The 25371-nt window shown below is 44.5% G+C and overlaps 1 protein-coding gene across 1 annotated transcript; it reads left to right on the top strand.

Moving 5' to 3' along the window:
• The first annotated feature begins 5739 nt into the window (after positions 1-5739).
• rnf130 (ring finger protein 130) lies at positions 5740-20674 on the top strand. The gene is made up of 9 exons (XM_004563625.4): positions 5740-6293; positions 6429-6731; positions 11257-11448; positions 14630-14880; positions 15696-15767; positions 16502-16578; positions 16741-16837; positions 18741-18927; positions 19143-20674. The coding sequence occupies exons 2-9, from the start codon at positions 6458-6460 to the stop codon at positions 19253-19255; spliced, it is 1263 nt and encodes a 420-aa protein (XP_004563682.1). The 5' UTR covers positions 5740-6293; positions 6429-6457; the 3' UTR covers positions 19256-20674.
• The last annotated feature ends 4697 nt before the right edge of the window (positions 20675-25371 follow it).

Below are 25371 nucleotides of genomic sequence, written 5' to 3'. Positions count from 1 at the left end.
CAAAGTTCAGGACAGCTTCCAGCTACTCAAACCAATCAGAGATGTTGTCAGATGAAATCTATAAAAACCATAAAACTCTAACAGTAATTAATGTTAAACCACGATTTGAATGGATGATTTTGTGTCTGAGCGCGCTCAGTGCTGCTGTTTATTTCTAATGTTTATTTCCACATTAGAGCTGTAAGACTTTAAACTGGATCCATGGGAACGTTAAAGCTTCCTGTCCCACAGGCTGATGAAGGAGACCTGGAGATCAGGTCAGAGTAAAGTCAATGTGATTGGTTGAACAGGTGTTCAGGTGTGTTCTGTGTTTCCAGAGACTCATCACCAAAATAGAACCGTGTTCTGCATCAGCACATGATCACATGCAGGTTCAGACAGACTATAATTGATCTTGGACAAGCCTGTAACTTCAGAGACATTTACAATATGATTATTGATTAATGATTGTTGGATGTATCCTTCGTGGCCCAGTGTATCCCAGAATTGATAGCGCGGCCCAGCCAATTCCAGTTTTCCTGTTTTTCAGCTTAGTTTTAATATTACTCTTATTACTCTTTCTGGGTCACAAAATAAACTTTTAACATATTTCCAGGCGAGAATGTAGCTGTGTAAACTTCAAATATCTGCTCGGTTTATCAAGATATCACATATTTGTAAAAGTGCTCCGATGTTTTCTGAGACGTCTGTTACCCACCCGCTCCATAGGGCACATCGTTTTCAGACCCCTGCAGTCTTTGGCTACTCAGGTTAAACATGATATGATATACAAGTCACTCAGATGACTTAAAAATGTTATTGTTTGACTTTTTTCAGTGTTTTATTTGTTCCTGAGTAAATCGGTTTGGCTGAGATTAAAGTTATAGTTTTCACACAGCTGAATAAACGTCAAACAGAAAACTGATATCACAGAAGACCTTACTCCAGTGTCCTGTTATATCTTAGCTAGCAAGGAGCAGACGGCTGAGTTTATTAAACTCCTCCGAGGCAGTGGTGCCGTAAACCTAGACTGTCCCATTTCACAGCCGCTCACTTTCGGCGCTCTCGATGTTCGGAGGACCCGGCCCACGTAGACCGTGAAGGCTGGGTCCTCAGGAGGATGTGGCCTCGGAATTGGGGCACAGCTTGTGTCTGTAAAAAGTAATTATTTAAATAAAGTTTACATTGATTGAACAGAGGCGGTGGTTTACGACACCAACTATGCCATCTATAATCCAGTTTTGAGTTCCCTCCCCAGACGCCTTAACGCCCACTCACATCCTGGGCCATCTGACCTCAGGAATTCGCATGATAAGGTGGGGCCAGGTTTCACAATGAACACACCCGAAACTCTGGCTGATTGGGACCCACACCCAGTTTCACACCTTGGCTCAGGCGATTAGAGGATCATCAGGAGGTCCTTTTGTCCCTCTGTGGGAGGTTACTCCCACTAGGTTTAAATCTGGGACTCCCCACCATTTGACCTTAGAACTGAAGAAGCTTCTCGGATGAGAGGTGAAACGTCTTCAAGTAACTTAAAGAAGTCCAGACGCTTTTCTTTGCAAGCTCCTTTGACTACGATGACCTGGATGACTGAGAACCTTCACAGACATTGATTGGTATTGGTATTACACACATATACAGCCGGTCCTAACTGAAGGTCATTTAATAAACACAGCAGGTGTCTCTCCATGTCTGATGACCTCCCCTGGGGATCAATAAAGTATTCTAATTCAGTTTAATTTGAGAGGTTTGATTAAACATGTGAATTTTATAAAAGTGTCTTCAAATGCACACAAAGTATTTTCAGACTTTTAAGTTTGTACATGTTTTTTCTCTGCTGTCTAAAGTGTCAGTAAATGATCGACCCTGAGGAGGAGGCACTGCTTCCCTCTGTAAACACTGTGCATCCTCACTCTGTTTAAATGCCCTCAGGTTCAGAAAGCTGCCAGTAAAAACTGTCAGCCTGCCTACGCGTTCACGGGAAGAAGAGAAGAAGACTCATGGATGGCCATAAAAGGACATTCATCTGTGGGGTGAGGAAGAAGAGGAGAGACGCTACAGACGAACGCCAGCAGGCAGACGAAGAGCAGGAGAGTCCCAGTGAGCCCCCTCATTGTTTTTCTTCTTCTTCTTCACTGAGTCACAGCTGCAGCAGATGTTTTTCAGCTCACCTCAGACTAGTACTGACAGTACTCTCTCCCAGTATCAGCGGTACTGGTAGTATTGGTAGTAATGCTGTCAGCAGTAGTCCCGTCTGTGGTCTGAGGCGTTCTGTCTGATCTCAGAGCTGCTGTGCTGTCCCCTCCCCTGGTGATGCAATCCAAGTGTGTGTCTGTGTCTGGTATGTGTGCCTCTGTGAGGACCCGTGCGTGTCTTCCTCTTCTCACTTCAGGCTAGCTGGTTTTGTTTGTAGACTTTTAAAAACTGTTATGTCCTCAGAAGTATAGAAGTCCTGACGTACCTGCTTCCTACTACCTCCCCGCCATCCTCTCCACAACCCACACCCAATCAGAGCTCAGCGGGGCAAGCTGCGTTTCTACTCTGAAGCATTTTCCACTTTTACTGCGAAAAGAAAAAATACATTAAAAAACTGAAACAAGAAACTCTGAAAACTGAAAATCAAAAACAAAACTGAATAAACAACAAAACCTGTAAAACATGATGAGGCTTACCTGCACTGCTCTCACCTGGCCTCACACTGACGTCACACTCAGACGTGCAGCTCTGCTTCAGTCCTCAGAAACTAACTAGTGAGAAACTATCTCCATCTTCCCGAGCGGTTAGCAGCTGATAAGCAGACTTCCCGTCTGTGGCTGATGCAGAAGTTTAGGGCGTTGTTCATGTCTGATGCTCCACACGAGCTCAGGCTCAGATGGCCTCTGTGTGCCCTGCAGAGCACAGCAGGAACATCTGGAAGGAATCATAAAGCAGGAGCTTGAAGAAAATTAAAAATTCAGAGCAAGAAGAAAAGACGACAACACTGCACAAAATAAAACCTGAGAAGGGTCAAAGGTCACCTGCAAAAGAGCAAACTGGACTTTAGCTGCTCTGAAAGGAATCAGTGGCTCTCAGGTCACTAAAACAACCTCATGTACTGCATTTACATGCACAGGTAAGAGTTTATACAGGAGTGAGATATTTCAGGACGACTGATCTCATCACAAACACTCATGACGCTTCAGCAGGTCTGCTCCAAAGCAGGGCACCAGCAGCGCCACCTGTCTGATTTACCTGAAGCCACACACACACCTGTGAGCTGCTGTCGGTCAGACTGAGCCCACCTGCATGTACTGACGGTGTCCAGCAGGGGGCTCAGTCTGACCGCCTGCTGCTGCTCATTCACGTTGCACTGTTACAGGGTCATTCTTACTATTCGGTGCCATTTGAGTCCTAATGACATAATATGGTATATTTAGTGTAAAACTTGTCTAATGCTTATTTCTAAACCATTTTCTCGTATGTTTAACCCCCCTCTACCATAGAACACATTGATATATACACAGGATAAATACATTAAAAGTAAATTACTTTTATTTTAGCACAAGTCACTAAAGTCCTATGTCCCCAGTCATGCTTGCTCGACTTCAGTTACAAATATAACTTAAAAAAAAAAAATAAAATCTAGATTTTTCATCATTTCTGGATTGGCTTATTTCTAATGTTCCTCATCAAATGTTCTTTTTTATTATTAATGCATGTTTAATACTTAAAATCTTTAAAAAATGTTGTGTCCCTGAATCAACTGTCACCCCTGTTACTCTGATAAGAATTCCATAGAACACATCACCTGATTATTCTTTTAGTCACATGACACTCCCAGATGTAACATATTTTGGAGGGAAAACTTTCAAGAAGAAGACGAGTAAGTACCACTCTTTAATCAACCCTTTTTTCAATGTTTTAGCAAGATTTTGTAATGTGGCAAAGCATAACACGTCCAACCTGTTACGCTTATTAATAGTGGAAACAATTTTTTTTTTGTAATTTTTATAATATGGCTAATAAACATGTTAAAAATGGTTCTTAGTGGTCACCATGTACTAGCTTGTTGTTCATCATACTAGTAGTAATGGCTAAGTTTAGCATAAAATCTCCCCCCTGTTACCGTCACCCCTGTTATTGCTATGTACTGTAACAGGGGGGGACACATGGTAACAGGGGTGACGTAAGATGATAGAAGTTTAGTGTTTAGGGTTATTTATACAAGTGTGTATTGGTAATTATTATTAACCTGTATATATATACACTTTTAGAAGATTTTGAATAGTATACATTTTTCAGGGAATGGCACCAATGTCTGCTGCGGAGAAGCAGCGGCGCTACCGAGCACGTCGTGATGCTGACCCTGAGAGAAGACAGATATATCTCAATAAAGAGAAAGAGAAGTGGAGAAAGGACAGAGAGGAAGGGAAAAAAAAGAAAGTGGCAGATCTCAGTGAACGACAGAAGAGAGCACAGAGAAAGCAGTGGCGAGAAAGGAAAAGAAAGCACCCTGTTACCTCCTGTCTTTGTGATTGGCACAAAGACTGTGAATGCTATGGCCTGAAGGAGATAAGCCTTAGTCAAGAGGCAAGTCCACATTGCACTGAGGGACCAACCCGGTCTGAGAACATCACAAAAGATCATATTGGTCAGTGGTGCATTATCAACTACGATGGTGAACCCTACCCAGGAATCATTCTGGAGGTTGAAGAGGATGTTAAAGTGAAATGCATGCACAAGAACGGGACCAACAAGTTCCACTGGCCAAGTCCACGTGAGGACATAACCTGGTATAGGGATGACCAGGTTGTGTGTCTGATGAAAGAACCAACACCTTTGAATAAGAGGTCAGTTCAGCTGGAGAGGAAAGTGTGGGATTTCCTTGAAAAAAACTGGAGTTGCTGGTCTGTTGCATAGGTAAAATGTGTGAGAAAAATGTTCATTATGTTGGGTGTACAGTGAAAATTTGCTTGTTTAATGTGGACATGTATCTACCTGTGTTGGTTGGACGGGCATGGTGAAGGTGTTCAAAGTTTCTTTAAGGTGGTATTTTTTGTCACTGATGTTATGTCCACCCTGTTACCTCCTGTCCACCCTGTTACCTGTGTGTTTCTTTTGTTAATTAAATCAAATCAACAAACATAATGCATGTCTCTTTGGTTATTGGGAGGGAATGAATCAGCAAAATTAAGTTACTTAAAAATGGAGCCAATTTTTTTTTTATATTCCCTTTGAATATAAAAACAATCTTTTGAAATTACACTGTGTCTTAAAACTGAACCTGTCTTCTTTCAATATAATGCTTGTTTAAAATACTTCCTTGAAATTTCCTTGCAGATTTTAAAAAGGGACATTGTAGCTTTTAGAAAATGTAAATATTACTATAACTGTGTATTCAAAACAGTTATTAATAGAAAATTGAATGTCCTGTAACAGGGTGGACATTTGGCACGTCATGGGTAAAGACTTTGATTTTAAAAAATATTATAATATAATATCCTTAGCTGGACCAATACATTTTTCTTATAGGTTGAAAATCCCTCTTTTAGATGAAATGTTAAAATAATTCAAAATTTTGTATTTTTTGATGAAGAGTGATCACACTGAAATGGCACCGAATAGTAGGAATGACCCTACAGCTGACATCCACAACCTGTCGGTGATCAATAAGCGATCGATATCGTCGTCGTTGTTACTATTAGCTCCGCCTCTCTGCAGCTATCGCGACAGCTGATCCAAATCTCAGCTACAAAACATGAAGCCCGGGCCCCTCAGTGTGCGCCTGCGCAGTTCTCGCTGATCGGAGAGACGGAGACGGGGCTCGATCCTCCGCAGCGCGCAGCTTTCACCGGCGACAAACCGGAAAAAACACCGAGCACGAGCCAAATCCTCTCACGAGCATTTCATCGAACCTCTGGGGGAGCGCGGCGAGCGGGAGCCCGCCGGTGTGTCTGCTTGCACCTGGCGGCAGACGGCGGAGGCTCAGTCACTGTTAACGGAACCGCAGGCGGCTGCAGTCCGCTGAAAACGAGCTATTCTGCCCCGATCTCCGAGCTACCATCCGGGCTCCAACCAGCGCAAGGCTCCGGGATGCAAACACCAGATATTGGCCTGCTGCTGATGCTCCGACCTTCCAGATGTCCGAGCTGCACCTTCCAGCCTGAACCCAGAGATTAACGAACACGAGCTCACATCTGGAGACAAAGGATCATCTGGAGGACAAAAGAGGAATAACACATCATCCTCTGGAGAGCCAACCGGGAAACAGCATCCGGAGGATTAATGTAAACAAAGAGACCAACATCTGGAGGACAGACTCTCAGTGACAGGTGAGAGCCCGCGTCTCGTTCACGGTGATAAATGACAAATCCACAGTGCTGAGGACTTCCTGTTTCCTAAAGCAGAGGAAGCTCCCAAGCCGTTGCTGCTGCCCGGCTCATAAACTTTGTTTCTCTTTCTCACAGTTTTGATGTGACCAGGAGACGCTGTGAGGATGCGGACCCGTCTCCCCCTCCCACCGGTCCTGGTCCTGGTCCCGGTCCTGGTCCTGGTCCCGGTCCCGGTGCAGGCTCGCTCTGTGTCAGCAGGGCGCTCTGACACAAACATGGTGGTGGAGGAGTCTGTGAGCGCTACAGTGAATGCGACGGTGCTGGACGGGCGAGGAAACGCCATCCATGTGATTAGCAGCGATGACGGGAAGTATGGACAGAACTCCCCCAAGGTCGACACCAGGGGTGTGATCGTTGCACCTGCACCGCATCACGGAGGTATCTGAGCACACACACCTGTCACCTGCAGTGTCAGTAAAATGAATGCTGAGTGGACGTTTCCACATACTTCTGGTCAGAGTCAGCCCTCATTTGGTTATGTTTTGTAGGAAAATACATGGAAACACAGTAAATGAGGCAAAAACTTCATGTACTTTTGTAACGAGTTTGAAAGTGAATATTTGGTGTGAGCAGCTTCATCCTTCAGCTCTCTGAGCAGGATCTTCAGGAGAGGTTCTTCAAGGACATTCAAAGCTCTCTGGATGTTTCTGCCTTGTTGTGTCCTCTGTCAGGATGACCCCACAATGCTTCAGTGAAGTTTACAGTGATGCTGAGCTCCAGGCTATGGGGAGGCCCATCCATGACCGATACTGTTCATGGCACTTTTCATAATTCATGAGTTTATCAAAAATCTCCAACACCACTGACTGACCTGCAGCTGAAACCATGACCTCCACCGTGCCTCACAGATGGCTGCAGACAGTGGGAACACCTCCTGATCTCCTCGTACACACTGACCATGATGTGGATCCATCTGTCCAGCAGACCTGTTCCTCTGGTCTTCAGTCCAGTTCTCGTCATTTTCCCGTTTCCCTTCATTAAGAACGTCTTCCTGACAGCTGTCCATCACTGAGACATTTCTGATGAGGCTTCAGTGAACAGTCGACGATTGGCTGAAGGTCCAGATCATCTCTGAGCTCTCTGTTATTTTTTATAGACTAATAATATAATTTAAATCAGGTTCTTTGATCAAATGGGAGGACCAGCTGATCGAACACGAGCCGTGTTTTGTAGCTGGCTGTTATCAGAAGTTCATCCATTCATTGGATGTGGGTGTTCTGCCTCCACGGTGGAATAATTGTACAGCACACATTTTGGATTTTGGAGGCTTTCAAGCGTAAGGACTCTGTGCGACTGAGGCATGGTGGTGGTAGCTTCATGGTCTGGGCTGTCAGTGGTTCAGGTACAGGAGGAACACCTCAATATTCTCATCAACAGCTACTCGGTCGAAGCTTGGACACAGTTGGGTGTTCCAATAGGACGATGATCCCAGGCACACGTTTGGATAAAGAAGGCTAACGTTCAGCTTCTTAAGGGGGAGTGTAAGTGCACTTGGTTCTCAGCCACAAAGGTGGAGGGCAGACTCTGAGTTTGGCAGGGGTTCCTGGCTCAAGGAGTTCGGTCACTACAGGGGAACAGGAGATTGACAGAAGGAGTAATGTGGTGTGATGTGGATGCTGTACTGGTCTAAGGTGGTGCAGACTGAACTGGGTGTGAAGGTATAGCTGTTTAGTTACCTCCCAGTGTATTAGGGCAGGCCTCCCAGTGTATTAGGGCAGGGCGATATCGCTAAAAATGTTTATCGCAATATATATTTGAAAATTTGCGATAACTATATAACTGATGATATAATCGATGCGAGACAGAATACTTTACAACTCTGCAACCTTATTAGTGCAAAAAAACCCATCCATGTATTTTACTTAAACAAGCAGCTGTTTTTATATAGAAATGTTATATAGAAATGTAACAGTGCAAATACAAATTCCTTGCTGACAGTTTAACCAAAAGGCACTTCCAGTGGAAACGAGCCGACATATCCTCAGCATAACCATGTAGAATATCCACAAAACTTAAGAAGAGGTTATACACACACAATACGGGAATATTATGTTGAAGCACAGTACGTATCACTCCGCGAGGCTCCTGCCTACGATAGCTGTAATGCTCCGACAAGCCGAGCGGTGCGGCTACGTAGCTTAGCAAAGTCGTACTAAAACATTTTTGAGCGCCGTGTACATAAAATCAGTTCGGTAATAACAACGGCCCGCTAGCATGCTCTACCAAAAATAGTGCTTTGCTGTGTATCTGATGGACGAAAGCTAAACCTGTTCCACACCACGGAAGTTGCAGCATTTTTACAAACAAATTATGGTTCATCTGTTTCATTCAACGATCCACTTTCGCTCTTCTCATTCTCCGCTAACATTTCATTTTCTGCCTAACATTACATCGGTATTACCGTGAATGGTATGATATGGCCCAGTCCAACAGTGTATGTCCCTACCCCCACCTGTCACCACCAGGCGTGAGTAGCGACCAAAATGCAGATATCAGAGATACAACAGCTTCCTCTGAAGGCTGTGTGCGCTTGAAGACAGGTGAGGAGTTTTCAGGTGCTGCTTGTCCACGCTGACAGGAAGCAATTTAAAAACACCCTCATTCAGCTGAACACAGGAAAAGAGGCCAAATGTAAAGGTAGCTCAGAGCCTCGGTATGAGCAACGCATCAAAGCTGTTCAGGAGAGAAAGAGAAAAGGTGGATGTGGCCTAACCCACTGATGGAGGATCCTGGAAGTTACTCTGATTATCTCTTTGTTTCAGAAAAAGTTGTGAGTTTAAGAGAAGCTGATTTGTTGTTTTCTTTGCCGTCAGAGTAATCAGCCAAATTCAGCGACACACACCAACATTCACTGTCAACAAAAACACACACACACACCATCCACTCCATCAGCTGCTCCCATGAACACTAGGAAGCAGCTGATGAAGTGGATTGTGCGTGTGTGTGTGTGTGTGTGTGTGTGCGTGCGTGTGCATGCATGTGTGTGTATGTGCACGTGTGTGTGAGACACTGCAGAGGTTTTCTGGCTGCTGAAGGTCGGAGAGTCTCTGCTCCGAAGTGTCAGATTACAGTCAGATGGTCCAAGGACACTGCAGCTGCTGGATGGAGCGCCAACACAGACACAGACTCACACACACAGACCTTCATGTCACTATAACTGTGACCAATCAGACGTGTAACAAAGTAAAATAACTGAGTTCAGTGTTTTTCCAGCTCAAACCACAGCAGCAGCTGAATGCAGCCGTTCCACAATAAAGACAATAACACAGTAGGGCTGGGCTATATCATACCGTTCACGGTAACACCGGTGTAATGTTGGGCAACGATAAGAAAATGAAATATCGCGATAGAATATGGGTAAAACGCGCATGCGCAGTGCCTTTGTTTACATACGCACATGACGGTGACGCAGAATGAGAAGAGTGAAAGCGATCATTGAATGAAACGGATGAAGCAGAACTGGTTTGTAAAAATGCTGCAACTTCAGTGGTGTGGAACTGGTTTAGCTTTCATCCCTCAGATACACAACAAAGCACTATTTTTGGTAGCACATGCTAGCAGGCCGTCGTTATTACCGTGTTTGGAAAATACGGCACACTTAAAATTAATCCTTTGATTTTTCTGAAAATCTACAGTGTCCCTTATAATCCCGTGTGCCTTATGTATGAATTCTGGTTGTGTTTACTGACCTCGAAATGATTTTATGTACATGGCGCTCGAAAATCTGTCGCACCGCTTGATGGATTGTTGGAGCATTACGGCTATCGTAGGCAGGAGCCTGGCGAAGTGATACATACTGTGCTTCAACATAATATTACTGTATTGTGTGTGTATAACCTCTTTTTAAGTTTTGTGGATATTCTACATGGTTATGCTGAGGATATGTCGGCCGGTTTCCACTGGAAATGCCTTTTGGTTAAACTGTCAGCAAGGAATTTGCATTTGCACTGTTAAATTTTTATATAACTTTAATGCACTTAAAAAAGCTGCTTGTGTAAGTGAAAATATATTGATTTTTTGGGGGGGTTTTTGCACTAATAAAGTTGAGGAGTTGTAAAGTATTTTGTCTCGTGTCAATTATATTGTCAGTTATATCGTTATCGCAAATTTTCGAATGTATATCGTGATAAATATTTTTGGTCATATCGCCCTGCTCTATAACACAGAGAAAAGCATGTTGGAGCACCTGCTAGTGAAACCTGAGCTGAGTTCAAAGTTCACGGTACAGCTGCTGCACATCTCCTTGGTTCTGTTAAAATCAATGAGGTACTATAAGTGCTACAAAATGTCATCTTCTTGTCTGTCCATGTGTGTAAAGTCTGGTCAGCTGATTTAAACCAGCCTATAGCGTGCTCTGTCCCACGAGGACTGGACTCACACAGGTGGGCTGTCAGCTGACTCCCATGATCCTCTGCAGCAGGCCGACTTTCAGATTCACTCCTTTGAGGAGTTTCATGACATTCGATTCACGTAATCAACTCCCAGAAAATAAAAATAACTGAAAACCTTGGGAAAACCTCAAAAAGTCTGAAGTTGACCCAGCGGGGGTGGGGCACCACACGTGGGTCTGAGCCTACAGATCGGCTGATTTTTGTTGTTTTCATTATAGAGAACGATCAGCTTCACATGAACATCTGAAGTGATTGACCCGTAATGTGTCGACATGCCTGTTTTGGGGTTTCATGTGTTTTAACTGATGACACGCGGATCAGCAGCCAGCTTTGTTCTTGTTATTATTGTTTATGTATTGATTAATCTGAAGTCTCAGTGTTTTTATTGATCATCGTTGTTTGATCTGGGAAAATTCACTCGATTAAAGATGAGTTATTGATCGAATGTTGAGCAGCTCACCTTTGAGTCGTTTTAGTTACACTTCATTAAACTGACTTTGGTTTCCTCTCAGTGGTCGACCGGCAAGGATGCGACCCAAACACTCACTTCCTGGTCCCGCCCCGCAGTGTCCACTGGGTGGCGCTGATGCAGAGAGGTAACTGCACCTTTAAGGAGAAGATCTTGAAGGCAGCTGCGTACAACGCCACGGCCGTCCTCATCTACAACAACTCCCCAGAGTACACCGTCAAGATGGGACATGAAGGTCAGAGCGCTCACCGCACGAGCCAATCAGAGATGAGCGTTCACACACACAAGCATATTACTCATCTGAACAGGTGAAACGTTTACCTGAGTGTTTGCTTCACACTGCAAAGATGGACGTATTCTCCACCCTCTGGTTTGTGAAGCACCTCCACATTTAGTCGTGTGTGCAGAGCTATGAGCTAAAGCTAGCTAGCTTTGTTAAACTGGCGTAGCTGCAGACAGAGCAGGGAAGTATCAAAGTATTTGTACTTCCTCACCAGTGTTGGTCAAGTTACTTGAAAAAAGTAATCAGTAACTAATTACTGATTACTCCCCCAAAAAGTAATCCCGTTACTTTACTGATTACTTATTTTCAAAAGTAATTAATTACTTAGTTACTTAGTTACTTTTTAAAAACACGATTTACAACCTGAAGAGGTGATAAAGCGATAGATCTTTCAGCCCAATTCTACTTTTTCTACATAATCCATCATACAAAATGTAATCAAATGGAAAAGTCTCTTTTTTTAACTTGTTTTATCAGTTTTAATCTTTTAACTTTATGCATCAAGCAAAACATTTAATTATATGCAACATTCTCTGACTTGAATAAATTAGTTTAACATTTAAACCTATTTTCTACACATTCCAGCTCATAAAATAAAATATTTTTTGTGTTTTCACTCACTCTTTCAAACAGATGCAAGTAAAACACAGCAGAAAATAAATAAAGTCAAAGACTCAGCGGTCCTGTTGCTCTATTTTCACCTGTAAAGCAGGAGCAGGGTAGGCGGAGGGTTACCCTGGTGTAGGTGTGCCGCGGTCAGTGGAAGAATCCGCGCGAGTGTCTCTGTGAGTTTCCCATCACGTCGTAGCTACTCGGTGCTTGTTTGGAAGTTTAGGGTTTTTTTTCGCTGTAAAAAGAAGTTTTCTTCCCACGCACAGCGGACACTAATGTTTTTGTCACTTTTTATGGAATCAAACTCAAAGTAAGGTCAGTACTTCCACACTTTAAACGCTGCACGCTCATACTCTCTCCCGCACTCGATATATTATCCATTGTTGATCTGCACACAGCTGCTGTCACCAACGTCGCACTTGCTTACGTCACTGTCATGAGACATTCTCGCAAAAAAAATCACGGTTTTAGTAACGCAGTAACGCAGCGTTCCTACGGGAAAGTAACAGTAATCTAATTACCGATTTTGCAATAGTAATCCCTTACTTTACTCGTTACTTGAAAAAAGTAATCAGATTACAGTAACGCGTTACAAGTAACGCGTTACTGCCCATCTCTGTTCCTCACTGTACTTCTGCATATCTGTGCTTTACTTGAGTATTTATTTTTCAGATAACTTTTGACTTCTACTTCCTTCAAACTAAATGTTTCTATCACATCAACAAACATCAGCACACAAACTGTTTGTGTGCAGTTTGACTCATAATGTGTTGCAGCTGCAGATTTCACAGGAAGAGCTAACTTCACTCAGGGAAGAAAGACAGGAGAAGAAGAAGAGAGCTTAGAGTTAAAGGGAAGGATGCTCACTTACAGCTCTATATGATGGGATGTTATATTTCTGTCTTTTGTCCTGCAAAACAAACTGAGCTGACGTGTGAGTCAGAGGCTGCATGAAACTTTTCTGCAGTTTGGTGAATGACAAACGGCTTAGTTGGTGAATTTACAGTAAAGCTCCGTGTTGGACGGCACACAGTGGATGTGGTGATCAGAGTTAGCTTACATGAGTTTTAGCAGAGATGAAGCTAAGCTGATGATGCTTAGATTCAGTCATTAAATCCCACCATCATGCTAACTTTGTATAAACTGTGTACTGTTGGTGTGGGGACTGAAGCATTGGGTTACATCCTGTTCAGTTGTGTACATCCACAAAGAGCTGCAGCAGCAGGTCAGCTGGTCACAGCCTGGACATGATTATTGAGCCAGGCGTAGAGGCAAAGTAAAAGTATTTGAGTACAGAGCTCGTACACTTTCACTTTGACTTCAACTTTTATCAGAGTATTTTGTAACACCAGTATCAGTACTTGTACTTCAGTACAGAATCGCCATACTTTTGGCTACAGAGACCAAAGAGCGGCAAAGCTTTAACGACTTACTGTGGTCCCCCTGGTGGACGTTAGAGGAACTGCAGGCTTTGGTGCTGGAGTGATGGCTTCACTTATCTGGAGCTGGTTGGTGTTGGCGTAGCCCTCCGCCCCCTCATCAGAGCGCGGCCATGTCTGCGTGTAAAAAAGACGCCATGGCGGCAACAAGGACGCTGGTGTCCAGGTGTCAGGGCGCCTACAGCGATATCAGCGAAACAAAATTTCTGCTGTTTGAGTTCATAGCTCAAGCTCGTGTGCCACAATGTGATGGCATGCTGGGGTCACTGATCCTAGCATATTGATTTATTGGTCGCAGGATGGACTCACATCAGAGTGTTTCTGTTCATTAAAGTCTGACACTGGTTTGTGCTGCAGCATCGTCCCTCAGAGATGTTCAGGTAAGTGACGACTGCCGGGCGGGGGGTGGAGTCGATGTTCAGTCTAAATATAGATCAACGTGTCATTCGAGGCTGAGGTCACTGTGACCTCACACTCTGTGTGTGGGACAGAGCGAGGTGATGATGGGGAGAAACATCAGCACGAAGAGATCAACAGACAAAGAAACAAATTACAAAGCTGATGTCCAATTAGAGTTTCAGAAAACACAAACAGGAAGTACTCCATGTTAAGAACAGATTATTTATCTCGATTGTTGGGTGGTGTAAAAATAAATTAGACCCAACCGTGCTGGTCACGTGTGCACTGAGCTGATCGGCGTGATGCGTGCTGCCTTCTGAACGTCCTGGTCTTTTGTATGAGCTTAGATTTCAGCTGGTCTGAGATCAGGGTTTACAGTGTTATGTTGGGCTGATTCGATAATCTGACCTGGAGTCTGGGTTTAACAAACATCGAGCAGTTTTTAACAGAAGAACTGCGACGCCATGTTTAAATGATCTGAAGCGTCTGAGCAGAGACCGTCACCAGAGTAACTGCTGTGTTTAAGCGCTCATGATACACATGCTTTTGTTTTTGCAAACACTTTTAAACTTGTAATGTGTGGTCAACCCATTAAAGCCAGTATACCCAGTACACTTTACTGTATGACTGTTAACACGGCGTCCCCGTCCCTGCTGCCACCCTGTTTCTGATTCTGTTTGCAGGCACGGGTGACATCGTGGCGGTGATGATCACAGAGGCATACGGTAAAGAGATCCTGGCCCACCTTGAGCGGAACATGACGGTTCTGGTCTCCGTGGTCGTTGGTCAGCGCGGGCCCACCAAGAACATCAACCGAGGCTCGCTGGTCTTCGTCTCCATCTCCTTCATCATCCTCATGATCATTTCGTCAGCTTGGCTCATCTTTCACTTCATCCAGAAGATCCGCTACACGAGCACTCGCGACCGCAGCCAGGTAACACGTTAGCCGCGGGCTGATGCTACATTCAGGTACCAGAGTCTGTGATATCCGCTGATGTGAGTGTTGTCCTCCTCCTCCTGTGAAGACTCTGAGCTTCCAGGATTTCTGCTCCTGAGCGGAGAGAGAAGCACTGTCTGATAAACAGTCTGTCGGGCTCTTCAGCAATCGATCGCCCTGATCTCACTCAGTCCAGCTGGAGAAACCTTCTTCAGACACTTCCTGTTGTCACTTTGAGATCCTTCCTTCACCTCATCAGTATTTCCTGCGATGATCAATCAGCCCTCTGAAGGGTTAACTTTCTTCTTTACTGTATTTCTGTACCAGCTGACCGCCCCTCTTCTCATGTTCTGCTCCCCCGATGTTCTCCTGGGACTTTTGTTCATATAGTTTGATTCGTTTTCCACCTCCAACATGGCCCTGCCTGCCATGTTGGTGTTTCCAAACCCGAGCCGTGTTTGTTTGGAGACCAGCAGTTTCCTTCACGGTGTGCTTCATGAAAGCATTCTTCATTTGACACACATTTACAGCTGTTACTCAGATGTTCTTCTTTTTTGGTGTTTCCTGCCTCATCTTTCACTGGCCCTTTGAAGAACAAAGGGCCAGTGAAAGTCAGTCTTTCTGTAGAAGAGCAGACTCTGAGTCCAGGTAGCTTCAGAAGAACACATTTGCTCAGAGGTTCACTGACTGACTTGGTAAAGATGAAGTTTGTTTAGTCGTGTGACTCTGATCAGAACACATTTCACAAAGAATCAAAACCCAAATCCTGGAAATGTTTGTGACTCTAACACTCTGTCCTCTCACTCTGTCAGCATCGTCTTGGAGATGCAGCGAAGAAAGCCATCGGAAAGCTGAAGACGAGGACGGTGAAAAAAGGAGACAAGGTGAGCACATGTGTTGGCTGTTTCTCCTTCACATGTGATGTAGGACCCGTGAATGAGGTTCCGAAACCCAGAAGGTTAAATTTACGTGAGCTTTCAGGCAGCGAGTGACTGCCTCTGCAGAGCTGTAATACATGGAAAGAGAGCTGATGGAGCAGAACTGTCTGAAAAAGGTTTTTGCTCGATGAAGTTTCCACCTCACTCGTTCATAGACAATGAGCTCAGCGTCTGGATCCTTCACATCCTCGTTCTTTGAATGCAGCATGTGACCATCTGGTTTCCTCACAGCCGTTTGGTTAACGTGTCGCTGACGTTCAGATGAAAGAGCAATGATGTTGTTCAGAGGAGAAACATAAATCAGAAAGACTTCTAACTGCGAGCCACTATCACAGAGGTAGGGAACGTTAGTCCTCGAGAGCGGGTGTCCTGCAGGTTTTAGATCTCACCCTGGATCAGCACACCTGAATCACATGATTAGTTCATTACCAGGCCTCTGGAGAACTTCAACACATGTTGAGGAGGTCATTTAGTCATTTAAGCCAGCTGTGTTGGATCAATGACACATCTAAAACCTGCAGGAAACAGCCCTCGAGGCCTGGAGTTCCCCACCCCTGCACTATCAGAACCAGCAGAGACAACATCACAGCAAAGCTCTGACCTGTTTCCTGTGTGTGTGTGTGTGTGTGTGTGTGTGTGTGTGTGTGTGTGTGTGTGTGTGTGTGTGTGTGTGTGTGTAGGACACAGAGTCAAACCACTGTGCAGTGTGTATCGAAGTGTACCAGCTGAACGATGTGGTTCGAATCCTGCCCTGCAAGTGAGTCTGACCTTGTTGCTGCAGGCTCTCCAGTCTCAGACCAGTCTGGCTCTGTAATTAAAAGTGTTTTATGAACTCTTCCTCGTTCTGTCTGCTATGTCTAATGTCGTGCTGATAACACGTAGCGTGATGTTTTTTGATAACACGCCTGTGTCTTTGCAGACACGTCTTTCATAAAGCGTGCGTGGACCCCTGGCTGAAGGAGCACTGCACCTGCCCCATGTGCAAACTGAACATCCTCAAAGCTCTCGGCATCACGGTGAGTCCTCGCTGACACATGGGCATGTTTGACACACAAAGACAGAGACACCCAGATGTGTTGTAATCCAAACCAGCGTTCACACCAGGCTGACGTGCCCTCACCGTACACCAAGCTTGGCTAACGTGAGAAACTGGGTCTGTTGCGGATGGTTGCAGCTGAACTCGGTATTATTTCGATGTCTTTCTGCTGATAGGGTAGATTTTACAGTGAGGTAACAGAAATGTGAGTTAGGTAAAGAGACCAACATTTCCTCACTGTTTGCATTTATGTGCATTTTTCTATTAAATGTTAAAGACTTTTAACTTTATCCACGTTTTGCTTGTAGTTGAATGACTTTGTCTGCATTTCTGAGCTCTTTGTCTTGTTCACGGAGACAGTTCTGGGCTTGAACATTAAGGTCAATGTCTGAGGTGGAAATGTGAAGGATAGCAGATGTGTGATCGTCACTGTTTCATCACTGAGAAAGTTTTTCTCCAAAGAGAGTTAATGTCTCCTGACGTGTGGACAGTTCTCCTCTCTGGGACAAAAAAATAAAAACAGCACCAGTCTTCAGCATTGCTGATTTTTAGATTTGACATTTTGAACACCTGCCAGTTTGTCCCGTTCCAGCCCCCGACTCTACAAACACACCTGCATGATCACGTTCCTCCCTGCAGTCCTTTCACTGAGTGCATTGCTGCCAGCTCCTCCCAGTCTTGAGCTCTTTGGTTATCCCTCACGTGGGCGGCGTCACAGACATCGCAGCTCTCGTCCAGAGCTAGCGTCCGCTTTATTTTTCAGCTGGAGCTCCAGATCTCCTGCAGTGTCATCAGTCCACCTGAAGAGGCACGATCTAAAATGCTTCTTTTTAACATGACAGAGTCCACCGAACGCTCTTTGATAAACTCTGAGAATAACCTGTTGTTCTTTTAAGAAAAGATAAAGCTGGTCCAGACTGCTCCATGTGAAGCTGCAGTTTTGGTAGCAAAGGTTCAGTTTTCCATTCCTGCTTTGCTTCGATTAAGTTCTTGTGATTCACTGCGTTGAACCAATATTCAGACTGTAGCAATCTGCTGTCTGCACACAGCATTACTTCACTGAATACCTACTGTCTCATCAAAAACTCTAAATTCATCTTTGTAGGCTGACAAATATCGTGCGCATTTACAGTAAAGCTGTATTCATGAGCAAACGTAAATATTTTTATTGTAAAAAGCACATTGCTTTTAAAAGCATCAAAGTTGTGATGCTTTGTCCAATAAAACTGCAAAAAACAGTAAGCCTTTCTCTAACTGAAATGGGACAAACTGCATATGTGCACGTTTATTTATCCCACTCATCAGCTACAACAGGAAGTCAGGAGAGTCGAAATGACATTTGGATTGAAGAAGAGCAACGTGGTTTTGTTTTTTTGTTTTTTATCCTTTTAGGGGTATTTGAGAGTGTACAATAGCTTTTCCAACCAGCCCATGTGTGTTTTGTGGGCTTTGAGAATGCGTTTGACCGCATCTCTTGCTACACTCTGTGATGTTGTTTCAGGAATTTGGGGTATCCGGCTTGTTATTACAGGCCACTAAGTCCCTGTACAACCGTAGCAAGACTTTGGTTTGCACTGTCAATTATAACTCAGACTTGTTAAGTATCTGAAGTGTAAAGAAGGAGATGATGGATGGATGATGGATGGATGGTAGAACACTGGAATTCGTGCATTTGTCTGTTTTAGTTTGATCAATTATAGGAAATATTCTTGCTTAAATATGTATTTAGACACAGAACTTTTCCCTTTGTTAAGCCCTGGAAATAAAAGTGCAGGCTGCATCAATGATGCAACGCAGTGTTTCTGAAGAAGAAAATTTCCATCTATAAGACATCAGGTGTGTCTGAATTATACCTGGGAGTGACTGCCTCTGTCTGTCCTCAGACCAGTGTTCCCTGTGTGGACAGCGTTGTGTTGGATGTGGATCGCCTCGGTGCCAGTCAGGCACCTGGCAACCAGAGGGCGCCCCTTAGTGACAGCAACCAGCCATCCATCAGCCTGGAGCCACTCAGCCCCACCCATTCTGAGGCCACGCCCAGAACACCTGCCGATATCACTATCGCCGTGACCAGTAAGTGACACGACAACATCTGTAATTCACTGTCACTGCAAATAAATGTTCTAGGCAAGTAAAAGACAACTTCATGTGGATGTAGAGCAACAAGTTTACAGTGCAACTGAGCAACGTTATCCAGCAACCAAAGTAAAACTGAAAAGTAAAGAGTTATGCGTCTGCATCTGCTGCTGAGTGAATTAACTCTGATGGACGTTCTTCTGTCCTTCCAGGCGGCGGTCGCTTCTTCAGCAGGAACTCCATGTCTCCTCGCAGCGTCGTCTGTGAGATGGAGCTTCCGGATATACAGGCTTCGCTCGACCTCTACGATGACAACAAGTCCTGAGACTGGTTGTCATGGTTACTGCCCTCCAGCAACAACACCATTCCAGTTGCTGAGAGATGTAGGACATTTTATGGACACAGGAAGTCTTCATATAGTGTTTCCTGTTTCAGGGGCGTGCGGGCGGGGGGGGGCGTTGAATCTGATCTTTAACCATCATTTATTCTACCAGATTTTCTACAAACTGAACACATCCGGGTCTGAATCTGGGTCTCGATCCTGGTCTGGATCCCACTCTTGAATTAGAGATTCTCGTGTTTGTTTGTTTTTTCCTAGTAGAGGGAAACTAGAAGACGTGGAAGCAAACAAATCAGCCTGAACTGAACCAGAGCACCTGAATCCAGACTTCCTGCCCACGTCTCTGTGTTCAGGCATAGCTCTGGCTGACTGATGGTGACATCATTAACAGGCTCCTGAACCCTGTAAAGACCTGGACCTGGACCACAACTTTTTCTTGTTTGTAAGTGCTGAATGAGATCTGTAGTCCTCTGTGTCCCTGGACAGAACAAGAGCCAGATGAAATTCTGGACCCGGATCTGGACCTGAACACTAGACCTGGACCCTAAACAATCATGTGGACTTTAATAGTGTTAACTATTAACTCCCTGTAGCAAAAAAATAATTAAAGAAAAATTTAATAATGATCCAGTTTGTCTGTAGATCAAGCGATGTTATATTAAAGGACTGATCCACCACTTCAGGAAACCTCCCAGTGGGTGTGGCGTTCCTCAGGAAACCGTTCTGGGTCTTCTGTCCTCAGATTTAAAGAACAACGCAGCATTTTCAGAAACCTCACGTTCCCGTCTCAGAGATGGGTAAAGATGAGGAATTTAATTCAATCCAACCTATGATGTTAGCATAGTTTAGCACAGAGGCTGAAGCCGAGGGGAAACTGTTAGCCTGCTGTAGACCGTGACAGACTAAATCTAACGTGGACACCGAACACTTCTAAGAAGTTGGAGGTTTTCATTATTTTTCAACTATAATGTGATGCACATACTGTTTAGTCACTATTAATACGGGTACATCAGTCATCCTGATCAACAGTAAGCAGGCTGCTGAGCTGCTAACTAATACTAACAAATGCTGATCATTGCTAACATGTCTGTACAGTAAAGACTGGGGGTCCTGAAGTGAGGGACTGCTCCGTTAATGTGTATTAAACAGCTTCTGAATTACTCATTCTGTTATTCTAACAATAATAATAATCAGTATATAAACAGCATAATACAATCTGTAACCTGACTGATCGATCAGTATTATCTCTGAAGTGACCTGAAGTCCTGCAGGACGCTCAGCTGCTAACTGTCTCTCTGTCTTTGTCTCTTTGTTTCATGGTGGTGGTGATGAAGAAGGACGTGGCGCTTTTAGTTCACTGTGTCTGTACTGCCTCAGCATTAAATGTCATCAAAGTGTCTTCAACATGCAAAGTTTCTGTTTCTTTGTGGCCAACTGAGCCAACCTGAAGAACCTGCCAAAAAGAGTAATCTGCATCAGAGATGGGGTGTATATAAAAAGAGCCGTGCTACTGGTCAGATAATGTCATTAAAGGATAGCCGGAGGGTTAAAAATGCTCCAACAGCACAAACACGGTCCAGATGTCCGGTTTGGGGCCTAAAATTAGCAGAGTTTAACCATCCACCTGTCACTCAACAAGGCCACGCCCCTAATATTGCCTTATTACAATTTAAACAGGTGAGTTCTAAAAACATACGAAAATGTACGCAGACAGCTACATAATGAAAGGACGTGATCGCATGTTAATCAGAATCAATACTTTATTGATTCTTCGGGGAAATAATTTTTTGTTACAGTGCTCCATTATAAACAAACATTAACAAAGACAGACAATACACTAACTAAGAATAGCACCATATATACAGGCATATATGTACATAAAAGTCACTTATTAATAAATAGCTGAAAAAGAACAAGTGCAAGAAGGGTGTAGCTGTTGCACTAAACAGTGTGTTAGGTGGAGGAGTTGTACAGGGAGCCACAGGCAGGAATGATTTCCTGTGTCGTTCAGTGGTGCATTATGGGTAATCTCAGTCTCTCACTGAACGTGCTCCTGTGACTGACCAGCATGTCATGGAGTGGGTGGGAGGTGTTATCCAACATTGTCTTTATCTTGGACAACATCCGCCTCTCCGACACCACCTTGAGGGAGTCCAGCTCCATCCCCACAACATTGCTGGCCTTACGGATTAGTTTATCGAGTCTGTTGGCATCTGCGACCCTCAGCCTGGTCCCCCAGCATGCAACAGCATAGAGGATCGCACTGGCCACAACAGACTCGTAGAAAATCCTGAGCATTTTCTGGCAGATGTTGAAGGACCTCAGTCGCCTCAAAAAATAGAGACAACTCTGGCCCTTCCTGTAAAGTGCTATGGTGTTTGTAGCCCAGTCCAGTTTATTGTCAATGTGTACTCCAAGGTATTTATAGTCCTCCACAATGTCAACACTGACCCCCTGGATTGAGCTGCAGATGATTCTGCTCACGTGACAAAGGAGTCGACCACAGCCCGGTACTCTTTCTCATCATCCCTGCTGATGCATCCAACCACCGCAGAGTCATCAGAAAACTTCTGAAGATGGAGGTCTCTGTGCAGTGGCTGAAGTCTGTGGTGTATAGGGTGAAGACGAAGGGAGAGGACAGTCCCCTGTGGTGCCCCTATGCTGCTGATTACCTTGTCAGACACACACTGTGGGAGACGTACATATTGTGGTCTTCCTGTTAGGTAATCAACAATCCAGGACACCAGAGAAGCATCCACCTGCATCGCTGTTAACTTATCACCCAGGAGGGTCGGCCTGATGGTGTTGAAAGCACTAGAAAAGTCAAAAAACATGACCCTCACAGTGCTCGCAGGTCAGTGCCACGGGCCTGTAATCCTGGGGGCCACTGGGACGTGGCATCTTTGGAATAGGGACGAGGCATGATGTCTTCCACATCACTGGCACCCTCTGCAGACTCAAAGAAAGACATGCAAGAGTAGTTGCAGACAAATATAACCCTTTAACATGTTCCAGTGAAACATGGAAAACAGCTTAATGTTGTTTTGTAGCTCCTTCAAGTTATAGGCAGGAAAGCTTTTCCCAGTTCAGTGTGAAAAACAAGTTAATGTTAAAGTGTCCTGTAACCTGATTGTAAGTATTCTGCTTTAAAAACAGTCAAAGCAGGCAGCCTGTGCAGCTGAGCCTGGAAATAGAGTCAGCTGTCAGGAATCATAATGCACTGTGATACACAGAATCAAAAGGCTTCAATGTGGATGTAGAAGCATATGAACAATCAACCATGAAAGATTTATCTATGAACTATAAGCCTGATAGTTTCAGTCACCTAAAATATCATGCACTTTTTTATATCACCGTTCACAATAAGTAAACAGGTGATGAGGGAAATGATCTTTTGTGCTGTCTTAACTACACTCTGAAGCCTCGCTCTGTCCTCCTTAGTGCAGCTGCTGTACCATACTGTGCTACAGTAGGTTAGCAGGCTCTCAATGAACGAGGGGTAGAAGGTCAGCAGCAGGTTGGAATTCAGCTTGTACTTCCTGAGGACCATCAGGAAGTGCAGCTGCTGTTGGGCCTTCTTGACGACCGCTGAAATGTTGTCTGTCCAGGAGATGTCAGCAGAGATGAGGACACCAAGGAACCGGAAGGCGTGGACCCTCTCCACACACTCCCCGTTGATGTAAAGGGGGGCTAAGTCAGTGCTGTACCTCCTGAAGTCGACAATGGTTTTGTTAGTGTTCAGTGTCAGGTTGTTCTCCGAACACCAGGATGCCAACTTCAGGACTTCCTCTCTGTAGGCTGCCTCGTCTCCCTTTAAGATGAGTCTGACTACTGTGGTGTCATCAGCAAACTTGATGATGAGAATGTTGTTGTGGGTCAAACTGCAGTCATGGGTGTAGAGAGAATACAGGAGGAGGCTCACCACACAGCCCTGTGGGGAGCCGGTGCTCAGTGTGCGAGTGGAGGAGAAATGAGGGCCGAGGCTTACAGTCTGGAGCCGGTTTGTGAGAAAGTCCTTTATCCAGGCACATGTGAGAGGAAGGAGGCCAAGAGTGACCAGTTTGGTGATGAGGATGTCCAGGATGATTGTATTGAAGGCTGAGCTGTAGTCCACAAAAAGCATTTGGACGTAGCTCTGCCACCTCTCTAGGTGACTCAGCACAGAGTGGAGGGCTGTGGCGATGGCGTCTTCTGTGGATCTGTTTGCGCGGTATGCTAGAGTGACCAACCGTCCTCTTTTTCCTGGACATGTCCACTTTTCATGTTCTGTCCGGGGCTTTCGGGGGGATTTTCGAGACTGATGAAAATGTCCGGGTTTTCCTATAGGCCTACATATGTATGATGTCATCTCCAAGCTGCTGCTTTCCAAGTCACTTTCTGCACTCGCAGACGGGACAGACAGCGTGCAGCAAAGCCCCTGGTGATGTTTAAAAGATGCCAAAGTGCAACTGCAGCTTTTCAGACAAACTGCAAAAGAAATTTCCCTCGTATCGTCCCGGTACTGGTAATTTTTCTCATACAGATGAGGCCTTGTTTCGGTACCCTTATTTAATTCCAGAGGTTTTTAAGTTGGGGTTTTTTTTTGCCCTTGTTGACTTGTAAAAGCCTATATGACATTTTTTATATCACCATTCATTAACCGCACAGAGAAGGCCTCATTTAAATATGTTAAAAATTTCTTTAAGTAAACATTATTGAAGTTCTTCAGTACTGGGCCAGGTGTCCTCTTCTTTGGAAATCAAAATATGGTCACCCTATGGTATGCAAACTGGTGGGGTCGAATTCTGGGGGGAGGAAATCCTTGATGTGCTGAAGTCCAGGGGTCGGCAACTTTCGGCTCCGGAGCCACTTGCGGCTCTTTAGTCTTTATACTGCGGCTCCGTGGTTTGGAAAAATAAATTGTAAAAGTATTTAGCTGCATGAGGGCCACAGAGCGCTAATCGTTCAGGCTGGAGACTTTTTTGGCACTGGGATGATTGTGGCTGATTTTAGACAGGATGGGATCAAATCAAATCTAAATTTATTTATATAGCACATATTAAAAACAACAAAGTTGACCATAGTACTTCCCAGTCAGTAAAAGCATAAGACAATTAAAACAAAACAATAAGAAAACATAGCAAGAAACAATAGGTGACAACACAACAAGCCAGATAACAGCCAACTAGTTAGAATCAAAAGCCAAAGTAAAAAGAGGTTTTATAATGGGATTTAAAAGACTGGATAGACTCAGCGGTACGAATATGAACAGGGAGGTTATTCCGGAGTCTAGGTGCCACAGTTGCAAAGGCCCGGTCACCTCTCAACTTCAGTCAAGACCTTGGATGTACTAGGAGCATCTGATTGGACGACCTTAGTGCTCTATTGGGATTGTACAAATGGAGAAGTGAAACTTTCTAGATCCTGGTGTTCAAATATGCCCCAGTCTGTCTGTGTGAAGCGGTCCTGTGATTTGAAGAGAGCATTTCCAGGTTGTAATGGTCTTTGTGGTGGGCCTGACACTGCGTCTGAGGGGGGTGTAAGGCTGGGAGAGCAGGAATGGTAAATGGTAAATGGTCTGTATTTGTATAGCGCTTTACTTGGTCCTAAGGACCCCAAAGCGCTTTACACTATACACAATCATCCACCCATTCACACACACATTCACACACTGGAGGGAGAGGTAGTTGGACTGACCGAGGTGGGGGGAGGGGTATGGCTCTATGCATGCTTGATGTTGGAGTAAACATGGTCTAGAGTGTTCTCTCCTCTGGTGGGACATTCGACATGCTAATAGAACTTTGGGAGCACAGTATTTACGTCGGCCTTAGTAAAGTCACCTGCAATTATGTGAACGCAGTCTGGGTAGGCCCGCCGCTGTTAACATGCTGGGAACTGATCTGATCTTTAGGCAGAAGTGCATGTATTTATCTGACACAACGCCTCTGACACGGTCCCTAAATACTGGAGCTCCTAAGTTCACGTGTGGGATCATGTAACCTATCACATGACTGTGGGGAAAGCTTGAACGTGGCTTTGTTCGGCTTTTTCTAAATTACATTTTCTTCTGCTGAAATGTAAACTTTAAGCGGTGTTTTTGTAAAATACATTCACAGCCCCTA

This window comes from Maylandia zebra, linkage group LG2 (assembly GCF_041146795.1).
Source record: "Maylandia zebra isolate NMK-2024a linkage group LG2, Mzebra_GT3a, whole genome shotgun sequence".
NCBI lineage: Eukaryota > Metazoa > Chordata > Actinopteri > Cichliformes > Cichlidae > Maylandia > Maylandia zebra.
This window is presented reverse-complemented; position numbering and strand designations above follow the sequence as displayed.